Consider the following 18,576-nt stretch of genomic DNA (forward strand, 5'->3'; position numbering starts at 1 on the left):
AGCAGAAGCTAATTTTTTCTCTCAGTCTCTTTGCATGAACAATTTTAGTGTAATTCAGTCTGCTGAACTAAATGCTAAAATCTGAAAACACAAAAGAAATGTTTGCTCCACGATCTCATCAAAATCAAATCAGTAGTGGCTAGGAGGGAGTCTTCTTAGACATCGTTCATGAATAAATTACAATCCCTGCATGGTCGATGGTGTGACGGTGATGGGAGCTGGGGCAGGTTTGCAAAAGAAAACCCTTACATGGCTTCCTGGTCCCGTGTTTGGAATGTGAACCCCTCCTTGGCTGCAGGGAGTTGGCTGCAGAATCAGGAGGAGGACTGATACTATTGTTGGAACGCCGATGTGAAACTCGAGTCCACACCTAACAGGGGTTGGGGTTGCACCACTGGTGTACAATTTTAGACACTTGAGAGCTTACTCAAGAATCTTTGTATTTTTTTAGATGCCTCCACACATAAAGAAGAAGACAGGCAGGTTCAGCGCTCAGGAGTTTCTTTTGTTTGCATGTATCTTGATAATCCGCTAACAGGACTTGATTGAATGAAATGCCGTCTTTGCGGCCTCACGGGAGCGCCACTCTGCTCCATTGTTGTGAGATGTGATGTTTGTTGTTCTTGTGCAGCTACAAAAAGCATCAGCCTTCCTCTGTCTTCTACGAGCTCCACCTGTTTGTTATGTGTGAATATCAGAGTCGTGCTGGAAGGAGTTTGTTCAATTATTGTTTTCGCTAGCATTCTTCTTGGGTGTTACCGGGTTTTCAGGGTTGAACTTGAGGTCGGTGGCGAGATGATGATGATTACATAACAGCCTGGGCTCTGAATTATATGACTTGTGTTTTTTTTTTCTTGCAGCCTTCAATTACACCAGTGTTTTTGCTTGAGCAGGAAACTGTCCTGTCTCTTTTTCCTATGTAATCAAACAGCTTCATGTAGAAATGAACAGGACCTGGAGACAAAGGCACGTGGTTTAAATGACCTTTTATTAAGTATCAGACAACCAATCCCGTTAGACCATTTGTCAGACCACAGTTTCTTAAGAATATTTAGTGGTTTAATGAGTTTTGTTACATTTCCTCCATTCATTTTAAATTTAATGTTTTAGTCCTGCTAGCAGCCTGGTTGGACCATAGGTGTTGTAATTAGTATTGATTTATCTGTCTAACTTTGGTCCAAATATGAATGAAATATTTTGACATTTTGAGTTACAAATCTGGTCAAGACATAGATTGATGAATTAGTTTAATATCTCCTAAGTTTTCATCCAGGTGCACTAACAGTTTTTCATCGTGTCCAGCACTGTTTTATGGAAGGATAATCTCTAAAATTGAATTCTACTAATGCTAACATATTAGCATTTGAGCTAATATAAAGTATATAAGTTTTCATCCAGGGCCACCAACAGTTTTTCATCGTGTCCAGCACTGTTTTATGGAAGGATAATCTCTAAAATTGAATTCTACTAATGCTAACATATTAGCATTTGAGCTAATATAAAGTATATAAGTTTTCATCCAGGGCCACCAACAGTTTTTCATCGTGTCCAACACTGTTTTATGGAAGGATAATCTCTAAAATTAATACTAATGCTAACATAATGTAGCATGCTAGCATTATGATGTTGATAGTGCACTAAAAATTGCATTTGACCATGCTAACATGTAACATTAGCAAGTAGCGTTTAGCTGATATGCTAAACTTTTAATGCTAACTGTACATCTGTTAGCATGCTAGTGTTAACTCACGTAGGGCTGGGTGAACAGATGCAGAATTTGAAGTTTAACAAAATCATACAGAAAATTGATACCAGACATAAAGAAATGTTTATACCTTCATAATGACGCCTACTGCTCAGCTGTGCTCTCCAGCTAAACATTAGTAGCATGCTAACACGCTAACTGCCACCATTATAGCATGCGTACATGCTACAATGTTGAATGTGAACAGTTGTTAACAGGCTGTTAGCTCTGGCTCCAGTATTTGCTGTGTCTTTCAGCTGAATGCTAATATTCCTCTGACAGTGAAAAACTGTAGATGGAGGTTGTTTGTACATGACAGAAGCATAAATTAGGGTAAAAGTAGTTTTCCCACGTGGCCCCGTGTAAAGCTGTTCTCACAAGCTTTTGCGCTCTGATGCTAAAACTGCCTGCTGTGTTCAGTGAACACATCAGCTCCAGTCTTTATTTAGAAGTTTTTGGGTTGTGGCCCGTGTCAATTTTCTGCCTCGCTGAGTCTCTGCGTTGTCATACTGTATGTTTGGCTTGTCTGGTTTCTAAGATAGCTGTGCAGCAAATGTGTGAGGTTCCTTTTTCAGATCGTACATCCGTGGGTTTTCCTTAGTCTCAGGTTGCTTTCATGTAGCAGCTTTCATGTCTCGTCTTTGATGGTTAAACCTCCGTTCTTGTAACTTTGTTGGCTTGCACATTTGACTTTCCGTAGCATGACATTTAGATTTTCTTGTTGACTCAACAGACCAGGACATTTTAGTTGTTCATGAGCCAGCATTTAGGTCATTTTACATCCAACCCCTCCGACATCCTGTTTACATTTTGTGTATTAAGACTGAATTCACCACATTAGAAGATCGTAGTGATTACACAATCAGCTATGTGAAAATGCAGGTGTTTAATGTTTTCATTTAAACTCTATTTTCAATGATTTGCTTTTTGCAAACACGCCTGCATTTGCACATTAATCGCATTAGTGGGATCTGCTGCAGCACGAGTCTGTTCTTTTGCCTTTGCCGTATAACTTTTGGCTTTTTTCATTAATACGATAACAGTATTTTTTACAATGAAGTAAAATGTTGGCAGCTATGTGCTACTCAGCCTCATAGGACTTACATGAACAACAGAGGAAAGGCACTGTGGTTGAGGTGTGAGGTGAATAACTCAGCAGCACAGGAAGTGAAAAAATAAAAGCAGGGCCTGGTTTTCAGCCGTCCTCCCTGCGCTGGTGACTTCCCTTTGGCGTCTCAGAAACACATGTTTACCAGGGGAATTTTTCTCAGTCATGTTGTTTTTTTTAAACTGATCACAACAGAGCAGATAAGAGTTTCCCATGAGTCACGGTGCAGTGAACTTGCTGGCACTGTCACACCCACCGGTGCACAGCGTTTCTAAGAACTGCTCCTCTGTTCTCGCCCAGTGAAGGCATTTACAGTTGGGGCATCTGTTTTTTCAGTCGGGGGGCCTTCATATAGGCCACTCGCTGTTAAATCAGAAATTAGCATCCTTTTACTTCATTGTTCTTGCTTACCGGGTCCGATGGCGAAAACAAGAGGGCCCCCTCAAGGTATTGTGGGATGTCTGGCTGCACACAGCCTGGTGGTATTAGTAGGACACACGCTCTTCAGGACAGATTAACCCCGTTCATAATAACAATACATATTCACATTATTTCATGACCCCAATCAATGCTGAACTAATTAATGACTCAGATTGAGCTTTAAGTTTTCTCAACGCCTCATCGTCAGTTTTAGGTTGTCTTGTCATTAGCGCTCGCACATAACAGAATTTGAACCTTGCTGATTGGATATTTCTCCTTGAAATGCACCTTGAGAGTTGAAGTTAACGACTACCTCGAAGTCTTAATGTGCTCAAACTTGTACCTTTGATTTTTTTGATAAAGAAAACAGGTATCTTGTAACACAGATGTTACTAGTTTGCGCTGATGATTCAGTTTGGACAGTTTCATGCTGATGCAAGCTGTGGGAGTGCTTCACCTGTGAGCCAGCTCGCACCGTCTATGGGAAAATTGCCTGTGAAACCAGGGTCGCCCAGAATGGCTCTTCCCACTCCAGAGCTCTAATCTGGGGAAGGCTGATTCAGATAATAGAAGATGATACTGGAGCTGCAGCTAATGACTGTTTTCACCATCAATTTTGCCTAAATTGATTAATTGATTATGTGACTAATGGCATAAAACAGAGAAAGGCAGCCAATCCTCAGACTTAAGAAGCTGGAATCGGCAATAGTTCTGTACTTTTTCTTGATGAATGACCAGATAATTGATTGTTTCACTGCTAAATGATACTCAGAGTCTGTTCATCTCATGTGAATGAATTGTTCTCTGCTGCAGGTGGTACAGGCTCAACTCGAAGACGGGGAAGAAGGAGAAGGAACGAGGAGACATTCAAGTCACCATCATGTTCACCCGAAACAACCTGACGGCCAGCATGTATGACCTCGTCATGAAGGACAAGGGCGCCTCCACCTTCGGCAAGCTGAAGGAGCGCATGAAGGGGAAGAGGAGATCCAGCGATGAGGACTCCTCATCGGCCGTCCTACCAGGCGGTTACGGGTCCCTTTACCGGATGCGACAACGGCTGCCGAGCGACGGAGGCGGAGAGGAGGACTACGAGGACGACGAGGGAGGCGAGGCCCGGCGTAGCAAGATGAGGACCTTCTTCCTGAGAGGGAAGCTAAGGAAGTCATCGGACACCCGTTCCAGCACCTCGCTCGGCTCGGAGAGCAGCGAGTCCTCGTCCCGGGGTGGGAGCCTCAGCCCCACGGCCGGGATCAGCGTGGTGGTCTCTGACCTCTCCAACTCCCCCAGTAACAGCAGCAACCTGACGGTCGATAACAGCCCAGGTGAGACAAACAGTGGAGACGCCATGTTGTCATTTACTGAAGAATATCTTGGTCAGTTTCACCGTCGTCCATCCTTTCCTTCATTGTCGACGTGCACATATTCAAGTTTCCCTCTTGTGAAACAAGCCTGCAATCTTTAACCAACAACTAAACTAAAATAACTAACTCCTGACAAATTATCTCATTCGAGAGCCTGAAGAAGATGTTTGGCTTTTTTCACTATTTTTGTTGAAAAATGATCAAAATAATTGCTGATTATTCTGACTTATTAATTGACTTCAGCTCTAAACTCTAATCGAATCTGCTACCATTGATCTCCGTCCATCACTATAAATTTCTCCTGCAGACCTTGCTGGTGGTTTGAGTGGTTTATGTAAAATATCTATGTAGAATATGTCGAAATAAACCACTTCGTCAAAATTCTTTCACACCAGCCACCGACTCTGAGCTGCACAATGAGTTTGAGGTTTTTTCCCTTCTCGTTTATGAAGTTGCTTTTCACTTGTATGTAATTATTATTTTAAAAAGGAAGTTATTTTTATATTTGCACAATAATTTCTCTGATAGTTTAGCACTTGACGAGAAGCTGATTTCACACTTAAAAGAGAGTTTGACAGTTTGGGAAATTCTCTCATTTGCTTTGTTGCTGAGAATTAAAATGAGAAGATCGACACCACTTTCCCATCTGTCCATTAAATATGAAGCTACAGTTAGCAGCCAGTTAGCTTAGCTTAGCTTAGCATAAAGGCAGGAAATGATATGGAATCTTTAGCATTTGAATAGATTCAACAAACCAGATAAAATGTTTTAAATGGTGACTTTTAGAGGAGCTAGTAAGAAGATTTTTCTACCTTTGCACAGAGCCAGGCTAGCTTTTCCCCTCTGTTTTCAGCCTTTATGCTAAGCTAAGCTAACTGTCGGCTGGCTTCATTTAATGGACAGATATGAGAACATTGTGTATCTTTTCATGTAACTCTTCACAAGAAAACAAATAGGTGTTGAACTATTCCTGTAAATGCTCAAAACAGGCGCATTATGTGTGATGAGGTTGTCTAATAGACACTTTGCAGAGGATGAGTCATTACTGACCCAATCAAACACAATGCATATGTTAAAAAATGCATTTATCAGTGTGACATGAGTTCCTCTTTTCACCATCAACTTTTAACATGTTAATATAGAGAAAATGCTGTTATTGCCCATATCATTCCTCCCTAGCACCACAGTGCTGCTATATTCAGCTAACATACTGAGAAGATGTTAGAATTTAAACATGAAGTCATTAAACGTCTGCATCTCCTGTTGTGAAACAGGCTGCCAGTGCGCCCGCAAAGAATTAATTAACGTCAAGTTAAAATCCCCCATGCGGAACGGCTCTATTTTGACAGGTGTTTAGACTTTACAGTCACCATCTTCTTCGTTAAATCACCTGATTGGAGAGCAGCGTTGGAGAGATGTTGCACTATGACGCTCTGAGCAACACTTTTATCCATTTCCAATCATTCTTACACCTACAGCACGTCTGCCAGTGACGGTGACCAACCCTGCTGTGAAAAACATTGTCAGTCAAAACCATTACGAGACTTTATCGCCCAATTAAGCTGCCTGCAGATTTTATTTATTATTCATTGTTTCCCTGCATCCATCTTTTCTCACTCTGCCTTTTGTCTCCTCCTCTTGCCTCCTTTTTGCAGAGCACACAGCAATCACGTCGCCCAAGTCGTCGTCCTCCCTCAAATGTGAGTTTGGTGATGAGGCCGGTGAGATCACCATCGCAGTGCCTCAGCCCACTGTGTGCGTTAATGGAAGCCATGCTTACAGCGTCCAGCCCCTGGACCCAGGCTCAGGAAAACCTGCAGGTTCTTTAGGCCTGGGACTGTTGCAGAAGTCTTTGCCTCTCTCCATGTCTCTACAGAACCTCAGCCCACGGGCTTCCACAGACCTCCCCAAAGGCCCCGTTGGAGACGGGCGCCGCTGGTCTTTTGACAAGCCCGGCGAGGAGGAGAAGGCAGCCATAGCAGCGGCCCTGGAGCACAGCGGCCCCATGCTGGGTGACGAAGAGGAGCTGTTGGGACAGGCTGCTCCGCCCAAAGCCGCCTCCTCCGCGGTGTTGTCGGAAGGCCAGGGGAAAAAGCAGAAGAGGAACTTGTTCTCCCCCGGGAGGAGTGAGTCTGCAGGGAAAGGGCAGAGTCAGTCCAAGGATGAGTCTGAACAGGCCCCTGCTGCCACCGAGGAGAAACACAAGGGATGGTTTGGATCAAAGGACTCGCACAGCAAACCCAGGTGAGACACACACTGTGATCACAGCGAGGACTAATCACACACTGACGTTCATTTGTTGCAACATCAAACAGATGATGAATTAGCATTTCAATCTGAATATGGATCGAAAGGTCAGGAACTTCCCAGGAACCTGCTGAGAGTTTGTACCCATTTAGATTTCCTGCATCGTAAGTCACAGAGTGAAGTGTCTCATTGCATCTGAGCTGAATGCTTTGGTTTTATTTGGTGAAAATATGACCACGAAAGAGTGTATTTAATATAGACTGATATTTAGCAGCAGAGCTGAAACAACTAAACTAACTCATCACAATTAAAAAACAGATGAAAAACAATATTCTTTTATTCCAAAACGTTCATGCTTATAATTAAAAAGTTACAGAAATCTGTATTTGAATAAAACTTTTATGAATACAGCAGCTTTACAAAAATAAAAGTGAGCTCATCGCCTCACTGACACAGTCTCAAAAATAATTTAACTTAATAAAGAAGAAATAGTTCAATAATTTGCTTTCTGTGTCTGTGTGTTAAGTATGGACGGAGTCAGCAGGTGATGAACTTAGCTTAGCATAAAGACTAGACGCAAGGTAAAACAGCTAGCCTGGCACTGTCACAGAAGTTCAAAGATACGCCAACCGACACCTGTAGATCTCATTAATTAGTGTGTGTTTTGTTCATTTGAACAAGATAAATAAATTAAGCCTGTTTCCCAAAATGTTGAAATATTCCTTTGAAGGGCGGTGTTTACCGTAGGGCATTTTATTTAATCTCATCATTTGGAGGATAAAGAAAAGAATATCTCTTGTGTTCGAGGGTTCTTTAAATAGAACTTACAGAAGCTTAAATTGGAGTAAACACTGAAAATGTACCCGATTATAAGGCTTGAATTTCCAAAATCTGTATCCAGAGAAGAAGCATAATGTTGAACGGTAATCAGAGTAGCTGTTTACTTTTCACTTTCTGTGTACCAGCATGGCTGCCGGACTTTGCTTCCAGCTCTGTGCACGTCCCCCCTCAGCTCCTGGTCTCAGTCTCTGGTTACAGCAGGTATCTGCAATGCAGATGGAGGAGGGAAGCTGCTTTTGTGAAATTAGCTTTATCAAGCCCAAGCCTTGTGCACGCTGTAATATGGTTCAGTAATAGTCATCTTTGCAAAGATGATGGTGTGAGCTGGAGCAGTCCTTGCTCCCTTACAGGTTTGGTGTGTGTGTGTGTGTGTGTGTGTGTGTGTGTGTGTGTGTGTGTGTGTGTGTGTGTGTGTGTGTGTGTGTGTGTGTGTGTGTGTGTGTGTGTGTGTGTGGGCAGGGAGAATATAGGGAAGAAAAACCCATCTAATTTTATTTCCACTTCTAACACAAGCACATTCTTAAGTGGGTAATTTATTTTGGGGGTGTCACCTGCTGCACTGTACTTTCTCTCGCACTGCTCACTGCAGTTTGTATCAGAGTTTATATATAATTAATCTTTATTTCAGGTCTACAAGAACCCTGAAACAGTTCCTTTTAATTTTTTATTTTCTTCTGTTTACTCCAGTACAGTATGGCATCGTAATATTCATATACACCCAACGTAAACAAATATTGGACTGATAAGCACCAGCTGATTGATGCGAGGTCAGCTATTCTGGACCATAGTACACTCAATACCTCTCTGCCAGCTGTGTAACTATACATTTTCACCGCCTACACACCCACATGCTCTTGGATCCCTGGGGAAAGGTGCCAAGTTGGCACCAGTTGCACTACACCGCGCTGCATCTACTTTTCTTGCAAAATGTTACATCACGGGCCAATGAAAACACACGAGCGAGGACAGAGACTGGTGTTTTTGATATATGAAAACATGCATGATTGATTTACACTGTTTATACAAGACACTGTTTACATAGCAGTGAAAGCTCCTGTGTGTACATTTTTCATGAGATTTAAAGATTTTTCCAAATATTCTGGGGCTGATTGAACCAGTAAAAAAACACTTTATGCAGTTTATGTGCTGATGTCAAATTCTGTACAGGGGGCCTTTAAAGCTGCACTGATCAGTATTTTATATGCACAGTGGGTACAATAGATTAAACGACTACCTGCTGCTAGTAGTGATGAGCACACTGTGTTGTTACCTGACTTCACCTCTATGGAGGGCTTTGGTGTTTTTTAGCTCATTGTTTTGGTTCCAACGCTAATGCTGCTGTGTGTCTGTCGAATGTGCAAACTGGCAACTCTTTGCTGTCATGTTTGCTTTAAAAGGTGATAAAATGTCAGTGTTGTGATTACAGCTTGTTGCGCTGCCCTCAAGTGGCCAGAAAATTCAGTGACAGCTGGTTAAAAGGCCCTTCTCGAAAACCTCCACTGTAAGCAATGAAACTGCCAGTCCTGAACGAAAACAGGGTTTACATGAATAAAAAGGACGGTGGACATTTTGAATAAATTGGGAGACACAGATTATACAGAGTCTTACAGTCTCTAAGAATATGTGATTAAGATGTGATCTGAGGCAGACGACCTGCTGCAGGCCTGTCGTTCAGCTGTGTGAACCATCCTCACTAATCAAAGAGGAATGTGTGCCCTTTCTTTCACAGCCTGGTGGTGTCACCTAAACTAGAGCCCAGCACTGACCCCCACCCACCACCCCTCCCACCTAGTCAGCACCCCTCGGGTCCCCCTGTAGATCCTGCCTCTCTGGTTTCTCCGCTGCACCACACTAACCCCTTTAGCCACTCACAGAGCACACCACCCCCGATATCCCCCTGCAACCCTTTCTTCTCTCTCCTCCAGCACAACCCTTTTTATGAACCGCTAACCGCTCAGCCCTTAAAACCTTCGCTGCCTCCTTTGCCCTATCTCTCCAGCTCCCGGCCCCCCATAGCGCAGCTCTTTCCACAGCCGAGTAACCCTAACCCCACCTCAACTAACATCAACCAAACCGCAGAGGACTCCATCTCTGGCATAGATGCGAAGAACAAAGCGATGTCCAGAGTTGAGAAACGACCTCTCCCTCCGACTCCCATGGAAACGGAGACATTTTTAAGCAAGAGGCCATCCAACCCTTTTATATCTGCCGGGGAGCTAGAACCGGATTCGGAGTGGGACGAATCGTTTGAAGCGTTTGCAGCTGGCAGGCTGCAGTCTCCTGAGGATCTGACCGCAGATTACAAAACAGAGCAAAACACACCAAGTGACCGTCCACTGGATCACTGCAACAATAAAGGAGCATTACTGCCCATAACAGATGCTGATCAGAACACAAACGTGAATGACGCACCACATCATCAGCCTTGCACAGAATTCGTAATTGAAGCACATGAAACCTCCAGCCAGGTGATGAACACTAACACATATCACTTTGACCCTTTTGCACAATATCTTGAGACGATCCCGGAGCACACAAGCTTTGAGAGTGACAACACAACTTTAAACGCCCCTGCGAACTCACCACAACTGGCTGCTTGCACCGAAACTAATCAAGCTAACAGTACTAATAACACAAATGATTTAACCGACACTAATATGCATCAAGCCCTCCATCACAACTCGTCTGTGAAGCTCAACAGCAGCTCCCCTGATCCTGGTTCTTCAGGTCTCGGCAGTTCAGCAGAAGATGATTTCCACTCCTGTCTCTCTTCTTATTCTGACAAATTCTCTGCATCCTCCTCAGAGGAGGCTGAGGTGCAGAACTTTGAAAGCAGCATCCTCGGCTTTGAGAATTCCTCTGAGTCAGCTGTGGTCGAAACCTTTAAGCCCCCGGAATCTGAAGATGACGTTACCGACAGGTCAAATGATCTGACTTTAGTTGATGCAGACCAGCACACTGTTATTCAGCACAGGGATGGTGACGAAAAGGTAGATATAAATGTTTTGGAGGCGTCATTGACGCCACAGTCTCCAGTGCTCACACATCATCAGCCTGTGATCACTGGAAGAGAGATTCAGGCGCCAAAACTCTCAGAACTACAGTCAGTCTCTGTACAGTCTGACAAGGAAAATGGCGACAGAGTCAAAGGCGAATTCAGCAGATCTCCAGAGGAATTTTCAGAAGTGCTAAATGACTCTTCTGTATCTGTGAGTAACGCTACAGATGTGATCACTTCTGCTACTCCAGATGATGAACTCTGCTCCGCACACCCATCGTTACACATCATAACCTCCTCTCCTGATGTGAAGCAGAGTCCCACAGACTCGCCCAATGAGAGCACTACTTTAGGAGGGCAGGATGCAGGTCGACATTCTCCTATACCATTCGGGCTTTTCGGTGATTTCCTCAACACCAGTCACATTGCAAACAGTCCTAGCAAGGACTTTGACGACCAACTGTTGCACAATCAGGTGTCCGATCAGAGCACCAGCAGCTTCCTCCAAAGCCTTTACGTCAGCACCGACTCGCAGGATTACCAAACCTGTGATTCTCACCGTTCCTCCAAATGCACCAGCGGCTCAGAGCCAAACGCGACGCTACACTCTGTGAACTCAACTCTGTGCGATGAGCTGAGTGAGATTCAGACGACTGCTGATGCTGCGTTGGGCCAAGGAAACTCCACCAGTGCATGCGAGCCATCCAATGAGGGAATCAACCCAGTTCAGTTTGAGGAATCCCCCTGTGGAGCCGAGGCCAACGCTGCAACTCTTGAGCCAAGTTTTGTGATAGGGGACGACTTTGGTTTAGAAGTACTCCCAGCGGCATCGGCAGACTCTCACATGAGCTGTAACCCGAGGAAGCTCACCAAAGGAGGTGTGGAAAGTCATGATGTCTTAGGCGCTCAGGAGCAGAATGCTGCGCTGCACCGCTCCCAGTCTGAGGGCACATTAATACCTGCCTTTGACGACCTCCTCCTGCCCTCCTTTGGGAGTGATCCAGGTGCCATACAGGAGTCCTCTTCAGCTCAGCCTGGCCCTGACCTCCCCTTTCTGATATACTTTGCTCCTTCTCTAACTCCTGACAGTAGTAGCTCCCCTGTAGCGCTCTGTTCCCTCCCTCCCTTTGCCAATGCTACGGTGAGGTCACCACCCAGCGCAGCACGAGTCGCGGCGCCAAAACCAATGCCTCAGGAGAGCCAGCAGCAGCAGCAGCAGCAGCAGCAGCAGCAGCAGCAGCAGCAGCAGCGGGCAGCCAATCAGCAGAACAGGTGAGGTTGCACATGCTCAGTGCTCGGTGAAAAGGTGGCGGGGAAGCACTTTTTCCCACTTCCAGAAATCTCTATCCTGTCGTCTCTTCAGCCTCCCTCTGCCGCTCCGCTTCCGCCTGCTTTTCTTCTGTGCCGCCGGCTCTCAGGGGTTTTCTCCTTTGTGGTGTGACCTCCTCTTTTTCATCTCTTTGTTACCACACACACACACACACACACACACACACACACACACAGACAGACTGGTGTTAACAGGACTCCTCTGCAGGTGTCTTATGTGGGTCCTGGCTCTGTGGCACCAGGAGGGGAAACAGAGCCTCAGGCCAATTAGCAGTTATTATTTTGCCCTGAATCCTACCACACACCCCCTCCCTCCAACACACACACACACACACACACACACACACACACACACACACACACACACACACACACACACACACACACAAACACCAGCCCCCTCCCCACAGGGCTAGCAAGTGTTCTCACACAACCACAATCAAACATCAACCAGAAACAAGACTTTATACGAGGTAGAAAAGGTGTTGTTGTGTCACTGATAGCATTTCCGTCTCACCTCGGGGTAATATTACATTTAACACAATACCACATGTTTGATTGCACCAACGCGTGCAATTAAGTCTTTCGGTTTTGAGCTAATTTAATTTCAATTTTCACCACTATTTCTTGTAATGAGGAGTGTTGCACATGTGTTAACCCCTTTGCTCTTGATCACTAAAATGAAGGCTTAATGGGATTTTAAAAGGTTGTTCTGAAGCATCCTTGTCTGGTGTCATCCTGGAGGCCCACAGAGAATCAGCTGTGCTCCACTGATGGATAAACTGGTATTATCTGGGTGAAACAAAGCTATATGTGGCAAAGATTTGGTTGTGTGTATGCAAGTGTCTGCAGTAAGTTGGTAAGTGAGTGTGATTAGTGACAAGATAGATTTCCTTGTAACTGTAGGTCACTGACACAGGAAACTGTCTTTCCTGTGTTATTGTAGAGTTGTAGGTTGAGAAAATCCTTCAAGTTAACCTCAGAGTCGGTTTCTGGTCGTTTGCCAGCCAGCTGGCCAAGCAGGCCAATTGATCGAATTAAAGAGTGAGACTTTTAAGCCTATGTAAAACAGGTCTGTATAAAAACACAAAACAAACAACAACAACAACAACAACAACTTCATTTGCAAGTTCATTTTTCAGTCTTGCGATTCTTGAATTTCTCTTTTTTGTCTTCACAAAGTTTCCCAAAGGAAACCAGGGTTGTGCTGTGTGTGATTGTCAGAATAAAAGACCAGTTTAACTCATTTTTTTAGCTTGTGACCCCTGTAAATTAAAATAATGTCTGTTTGTGAACATCACCAGTAGTTATGGCTTCAATGTGAACTTTATGCCTCACTCACTTTAACTAAAGACTGATTTGTTCCATCCTGAAGAAAATCCAGACATTTGAGAAAAGTCAGAAAAAGGTAACCGTTTTGTGTAACGACACAATTTTCTTATCTTATTTCATATCTATTTTAATCATCTTGAGACCCCTCGGGTTTCTCTTCGCGTCTCCTGAAGGTGGTTGTAGTTTGGTGGTTAACTGTAGGAGATTCTCCGTAGTTTATTTTAATAATAGCAGTTAAGTGCTAATAAGCACTGATTTTCAGACACACTAAAAGTTCAGGCAATATGTTTTACATGAATCAAAATAAGCCTTGAGTATCACCCACAGCCATAAGCATGTTTAATTCTATTAAGATTAAAGCTGTATTAGTGGCTACTTAAAGGATTTTATTCTGAAAATCACACATTGCACAAACCATCCCCCGACTTCCTCTCAGCTGCTTTTAACCAAATAACAGAGAAAGGACAAGTAGATGTAAATTCAAGTCCTCTTTCAAATGAATTGTATGATCATTTCAGACACAGACTGACTCCAAGATTTACGTTGCTGGAAGCTAATGGCCTTCTTTATGGACCTCCAGTTTGGCAGCCAGATGGAGTTCTTACCTCACCTGAGAGTCTCCTGTATTGAGCCACAGGGATGCCGTCCTGTGAAGCAGGATAGCTGATCATATGTGTGTGCCGCTTGTTGTCGTCTCATCCAGCCCCCACCCCGTGAAGCCCCTGACCACTGCCATGCTGGCTGAGGAGAAGCGGACTGAGGGCCGGTCAGTGCTGGCCACCGGCCTGGAGAAGCTCAAGTCCACCATCCACCCGGGGAGGAGCAGCCAGCCCAGCGAGCAGGAGGCGGACAGGAAGAAGGTACAGAAGGTATTCTGAGGCAAACAGTAACTGTGTGTTTGAGGTTCAATAGTCATGATTTGTGTTTAGATTTATGTCATATTTTAACCTGCAAACATGTCTTTGTAAATGAAATTACACTTCTGGTCGTCAAACAAAGTGGTTCACTTCAAAAAATACATTTTTAAGTTGTTTGTGTGAGTTTCTCGACCGACACGCCTCCTGCTGGCTGACTATGAGAAGCACAACAACAACAATGATGATGCTCACTTAATTTAACAGCAGTAAGTGTAATAAATGTTTCTCAAAGTCTTTTAAATGACTGTAAAGCAGAAAAAAGGAAACTGGCGAGAATCACTGAAAACAAAACATAAACATCTGTTTGTTTGTTTTTAAACCCTGACTTCATAATGTTTATTCTTAATTGAAGTTATATAGATTTTAGGCAGATTTAATGTTGGCTTTCATGCAGATGATGCAGATGTTTTCCTTCAGTGAGGATGTTGTAAGACACATCAAATAGAAGAGTAATGAGATTTTGTTCATTTTTGTGAGCATCACAGACAACACTTCTGTCAGTTTGATTGACAGCTGCGTCATCGGCCTTCCCGGTGACATCTGATGTCGAGCGCGATCGTGAGATAAGACGTAGTGTGATTGATCGGGGTCGCCCGAATGAGACACAGACCTCACACGGTTATGTTTGCTCTTCCTCCCTGTCTGTCCGCTCGTCTCTCTGCCTTCAGTCTGCGACAGAAGGAGCGGGCTCGTACTACCACCTGAACCACAGCGAACTGGTCGCCCTGCTGGTGCAGCGCGAGGCGGAGCTGGAGAGGCAGAAGGCGGAGTTCGAGCGCCAGAGGTTTTTGCTGGCTAAGCGGGAGGTGGAGCTGAAGAAACTGAAGCCGCAGGTCAGAGATCTGGAGGACTACATTGACACGCTGCTGGTGCGCATCATGGAGCAGAAGCCCACACTCCTGCAAGTGCGCTCCAAGTTAAAGTGACGAATGGGGGGGGGCGGGGTTTGCAGTTCAATCCGCATCTGTTCACTCTAACCTCCACAACAGCTCTTTAGTCTTTTCACTGCTATGCTGTCCTTTTTGATACAAATATTTAGGCACTGAGAGATGTCGAGGCGATGTTTTCCAGACGGCATGCTTTACTGTGCTGAAACGCGGCCTCACCGAAGGGTTCGGCTCGGGCGGTCCTGAATGTAGCGGGTCCTCAGGTTGATTTCAGGTTCACACAGCCAGGTGGTTTTAAGTTCTCAGAGGAGTGAGCCCAGTGTGTTCCAAACCCAGACGCTTCCACTTTGGGATCCTGATTGTAGAAACATCGATTCCTCCTTTTCACCTCACTTCTATCACATTATCACAAAAGAGGGCGTCGGTAGAGTTTCAGTCCAAAACTCTGCATATCAACTAACTCCTCACGCCGTTCAGACGTGTCACAGTTGCAGGCGGAGGGGAGCGAACAGCGTGAAGGGCCACCTGCATCTTTTTGTCCATTAACTAACCAACTATAAAATGCACATACTTCAAATCAGTTTTTTCCACTGGCCGTTTCTGTAGCACACCTCGGTTTCACTTCATCTCAGTGCTGCATGAAAATCAACATGGAGTGACCTGAAAGCTCCTCAGGAGAATAATTGATCACAGTGCACGTTTTGATGCCTTTGTTTTAAGGTCAGAGCTGCAGCTGAGAGCAGGGACCTTTTTCAAAACACAGCAAATATGCTTTGATCTGCAAGATGTAAGATTTAGTCACCAGAAAGTATAATTAGTGATTATTTTCATTCTCAATTAATCTGCCAGTTTTCTCAATTATAGAATTGATCATTTGGTCTAAAAAATTTCAGAAGATTTTTGAGATGATAAAGCTTTGTTTTGGTTTTGTCAGACCAACAGTTCAAAGTCCAAAGACACTCAGTTGACTGGAACGTAAAACAGCCCAGAGGCAGGGGTAGCCTGGCTCTGTCCGAAGATGCAAAGAACACCAACCAGTAGTTCTATACACAAACAGAAGAGTAAAAAACTTGTGTTTTTATTGATGTCTGGCTGCCCCCAAAAACCACAGCTTAGTGCTTTAAACATGTCGGTCACCATATTTTTTTAACTTCGGACAGAGCCAGGCTAACTGTTTCCAGTCTTGATGCTAAGCTGATCACCGCCCAGAGAGTGGTATCAATCCTCTCATCTTGGCAAGGAAGCGTCGAAGTGTATTTCCTTTAACTGAAATGACCTGAAACCAGCAGCTGCAGAATTATTTCAGAGTGTGTATGATATTTGCTTAATGAGGTAAATCCAAGTGAAACTGTACTGCGCTGACCTGCAGTGACTGAAACTTCTGCGACTGGCGTCCCGTTTTCCACGTGGTGTGCATGCTGTTTTGGATCGACACTCTACAAACGTTCCTCCTTGAAAATCGAGTGCTCTGACCAGTTTTTGAAACTACAAACCAAATGAGCGGTGTGAGAGTTCAGCCTTGTCACGTGCACATTACCGGGGACTGATCGTAGCTTATGAATGTTCAAAAGTGTTCTTAGCCAGCAAGCGAATGGTTTTACTTTCTACGCACGAAAAGTGCCGTTTATCTTTTGCTTGTTCCTTTTTTCCCTCCTTTTTTTCTTTCCGTTCAATGGGCATGTCTTGAAATTACCCATAATGCTCAGCCTAATAAGCTAACTGATTCTTGTATGGGTCACAGTGTTATCAGGTGAAGACAGTATCACTCAGTATCCAGTCAGTATCAAGATCGGCCATCACAGCTTCTCCGCTCTCATGCCTCTGCCTTCCCACGTGTGTGTTATCAACACGACTCCACCGTCGAGAAAATGCCTGCGACATGCTGGCACTTGACTCCCCTCCCTCAGCGTCTGTGTCACATCTGCTTCGGCTCCAGCACGCATATCGCTCCTGCTTTCAGGTGTTACAAAGGGATATATACCGCGTTTTACAGCATATATGCCGTATTGAAATGCCAAATGCTGCCTTATTTTTGTTTTGTTTTGCCGTTCATTAAGAGTCTAGCACTTCATTTTACTTGTGGGGGCTCGGGGCAGGTTTTGAAAACGATAAGCCATCTGTTTTTGTTTTCTTCTATTTCTTTTCATGCTTTGGTATGATATTGATTAGATCACTGCACAAAAATAAATTGTATGCATACCAATAGAAAATGAGCAGTAACAGTGATTATCTGTGAAATGCCAAAAAAAAAAAAAGCCTTGAAACTTAATCTATGGAGCAGATTGATACACCATAAAGTATTCTGATATGATGCCACTTTTAACAGCATTTGTGGATGTTCTTGCACTACTTAATCGTCAGAACATTACTCTACTGTACCTCTCTGTTCATATCAGTATAGTTAGATCTACTTCACACCGTACTGCACTTTCTGATCGCTCTGTGATTTAAGCACTTGGTTCTGACACCATGACGATGATTTTCCAGTGAGCTTGAAGCATACAGAAACATCCAAAACCGTCTTGTCATCTCAGTTCTGCTGTGCGATCTCAATATCAAGTGCATAGATGACTGTAGAGACATATTAAATGTGACTCGGCACTTACGAAGCGCAAGAATAAACGTCCTCCTCCATGTCTTCCATTTTCCAAGTTTTTATTTAAGTTTAAACTGATTGTATTTTGTCCTTGATTGTGTAGCTGGTGGAATGTGCTTAAGGTAGTATGTAAGATTGGAAAGTTTACAATTCGTGATGCAATTCTGTTTCACAAATTTTGTATATTTAATAAAGAATATTTTGTGTTTCTTGCTCACCATATGCTTGGTTGTAAATCTTTCTTGGCACTTCTTATGTTTGTATTCAGGGTTTGTTTCAGACAGCGAGCTCCCTTTTGTGTCCGGATCCAGGTTGGTAAAATACCAGGATTGATTCAGCTCCTTTCTTCTTCTTCACTTTAAGAGAAATGTGCAAAACATTTAGGTAATCATAAGTAGTTTAAAATAAAGCACACTAAATCAAATTCGAACATTTTTTGACTTGTGAACGTCTCAAAACCATAAAACACTGAGAATTGATAACTAGTAAAAAAAAAATATGCACATGGTGCGCCTGTTAAATTAATTAAAAATTACTGTTAAATTCTTATTGCTGGCTTACTGTCAGTATATGAGTTGTGCATACCTGAAAAGTTGCTCCACATGTGTTTGACAGGATAAATTCATGTGCTTTTTTTTTCTAAAATACTGGCATCAGCCTGTGTACCTTCCACCAGGTTTTAAGCACAGATACATGCAATTAATTAATGCACATTTCTATTACAATAACTGTTCTTGAAGTATTAAAACAATTCTGTCCAAGTTATTTTGTCCAGCCCCTGCACAGTATACTGA

General features: G+C 43.7%; 2 protein-coding genes across 3 annotated transcripts in view; both read left to right on the forward strand.

The window, feature by feature from the left end:
* The window catches only part of dctn1b (dynactin 1b), a 186,280-nt gene extending 174,338 nt beyond the window's left edge, over positions 1–11,942 (forward strand). Inside the window, exon 23 of the mRNA XM_070978458.1 lies at positions 11,929–11,942. The gene's annotated coding sequence lies outside the window, so the exon portion shown is untranslated. The remainder of the gene's footprint in view (positions 1–11,928) is intronic.
* Positions 1–18,002, forward strand: part of rab11fip5a (RAB11 family interacting protein 5a (class I)) — a 28,736-nt gene extending 10,734 nt beyond the window's left edge. Inside the window, exons 2-7 of one of the 2 annotated variants that reach the window (XM_070978455.1) lie at positions 4,086–4,597; positions 6,292–6,880; positions 9,453–11,922; positions 11,959–11,993; positions 14,086–14,251; positions 14,968–17,428. In XM_070978455.1, the coding sequence (XP_070834556.1) occupies positions 4,086–4,597; positions 6,292–6,880; positions 9,453–11,922; positions 11,959–11,993; positions 14,086–14,251; positions 14,968–15,225 (4,030 nt within the window). In that variant the 3' untranslated portion in view covers positions 15,226–17,428. Of the gene's footprint in view, positions 1–4,085; positions 4,598–6,291; positions 6,881–9,452; positions 11,994–14,085; positions 14,252–14,967 lie in introns of both variants that reach the window. The other variant, XM_070978454.1, reaches the window with a different exon arrangement.
* The last annotated feature ends 574 nt before the right edge of the window (positions 18,003–18,576 follow it).

The sequence above is a fragment of the Chaetodon trifascialis genome, chromosome 14 (genome assembly GCF_039877785.1).
Source record: "Chaetodon trifascialis isolate fChaTrf1 chromosome 14, fChaTrf1.hap1, whole genome shotgun sequence".
Taxonomy (NCBI): domain Eukaryota; kingdom Metazoa; phylum Chordata; class Actinopteri; order Chaetodontiformes; family Chaetodontidae; genus Chaetodon; species Chaetodon trifascialis.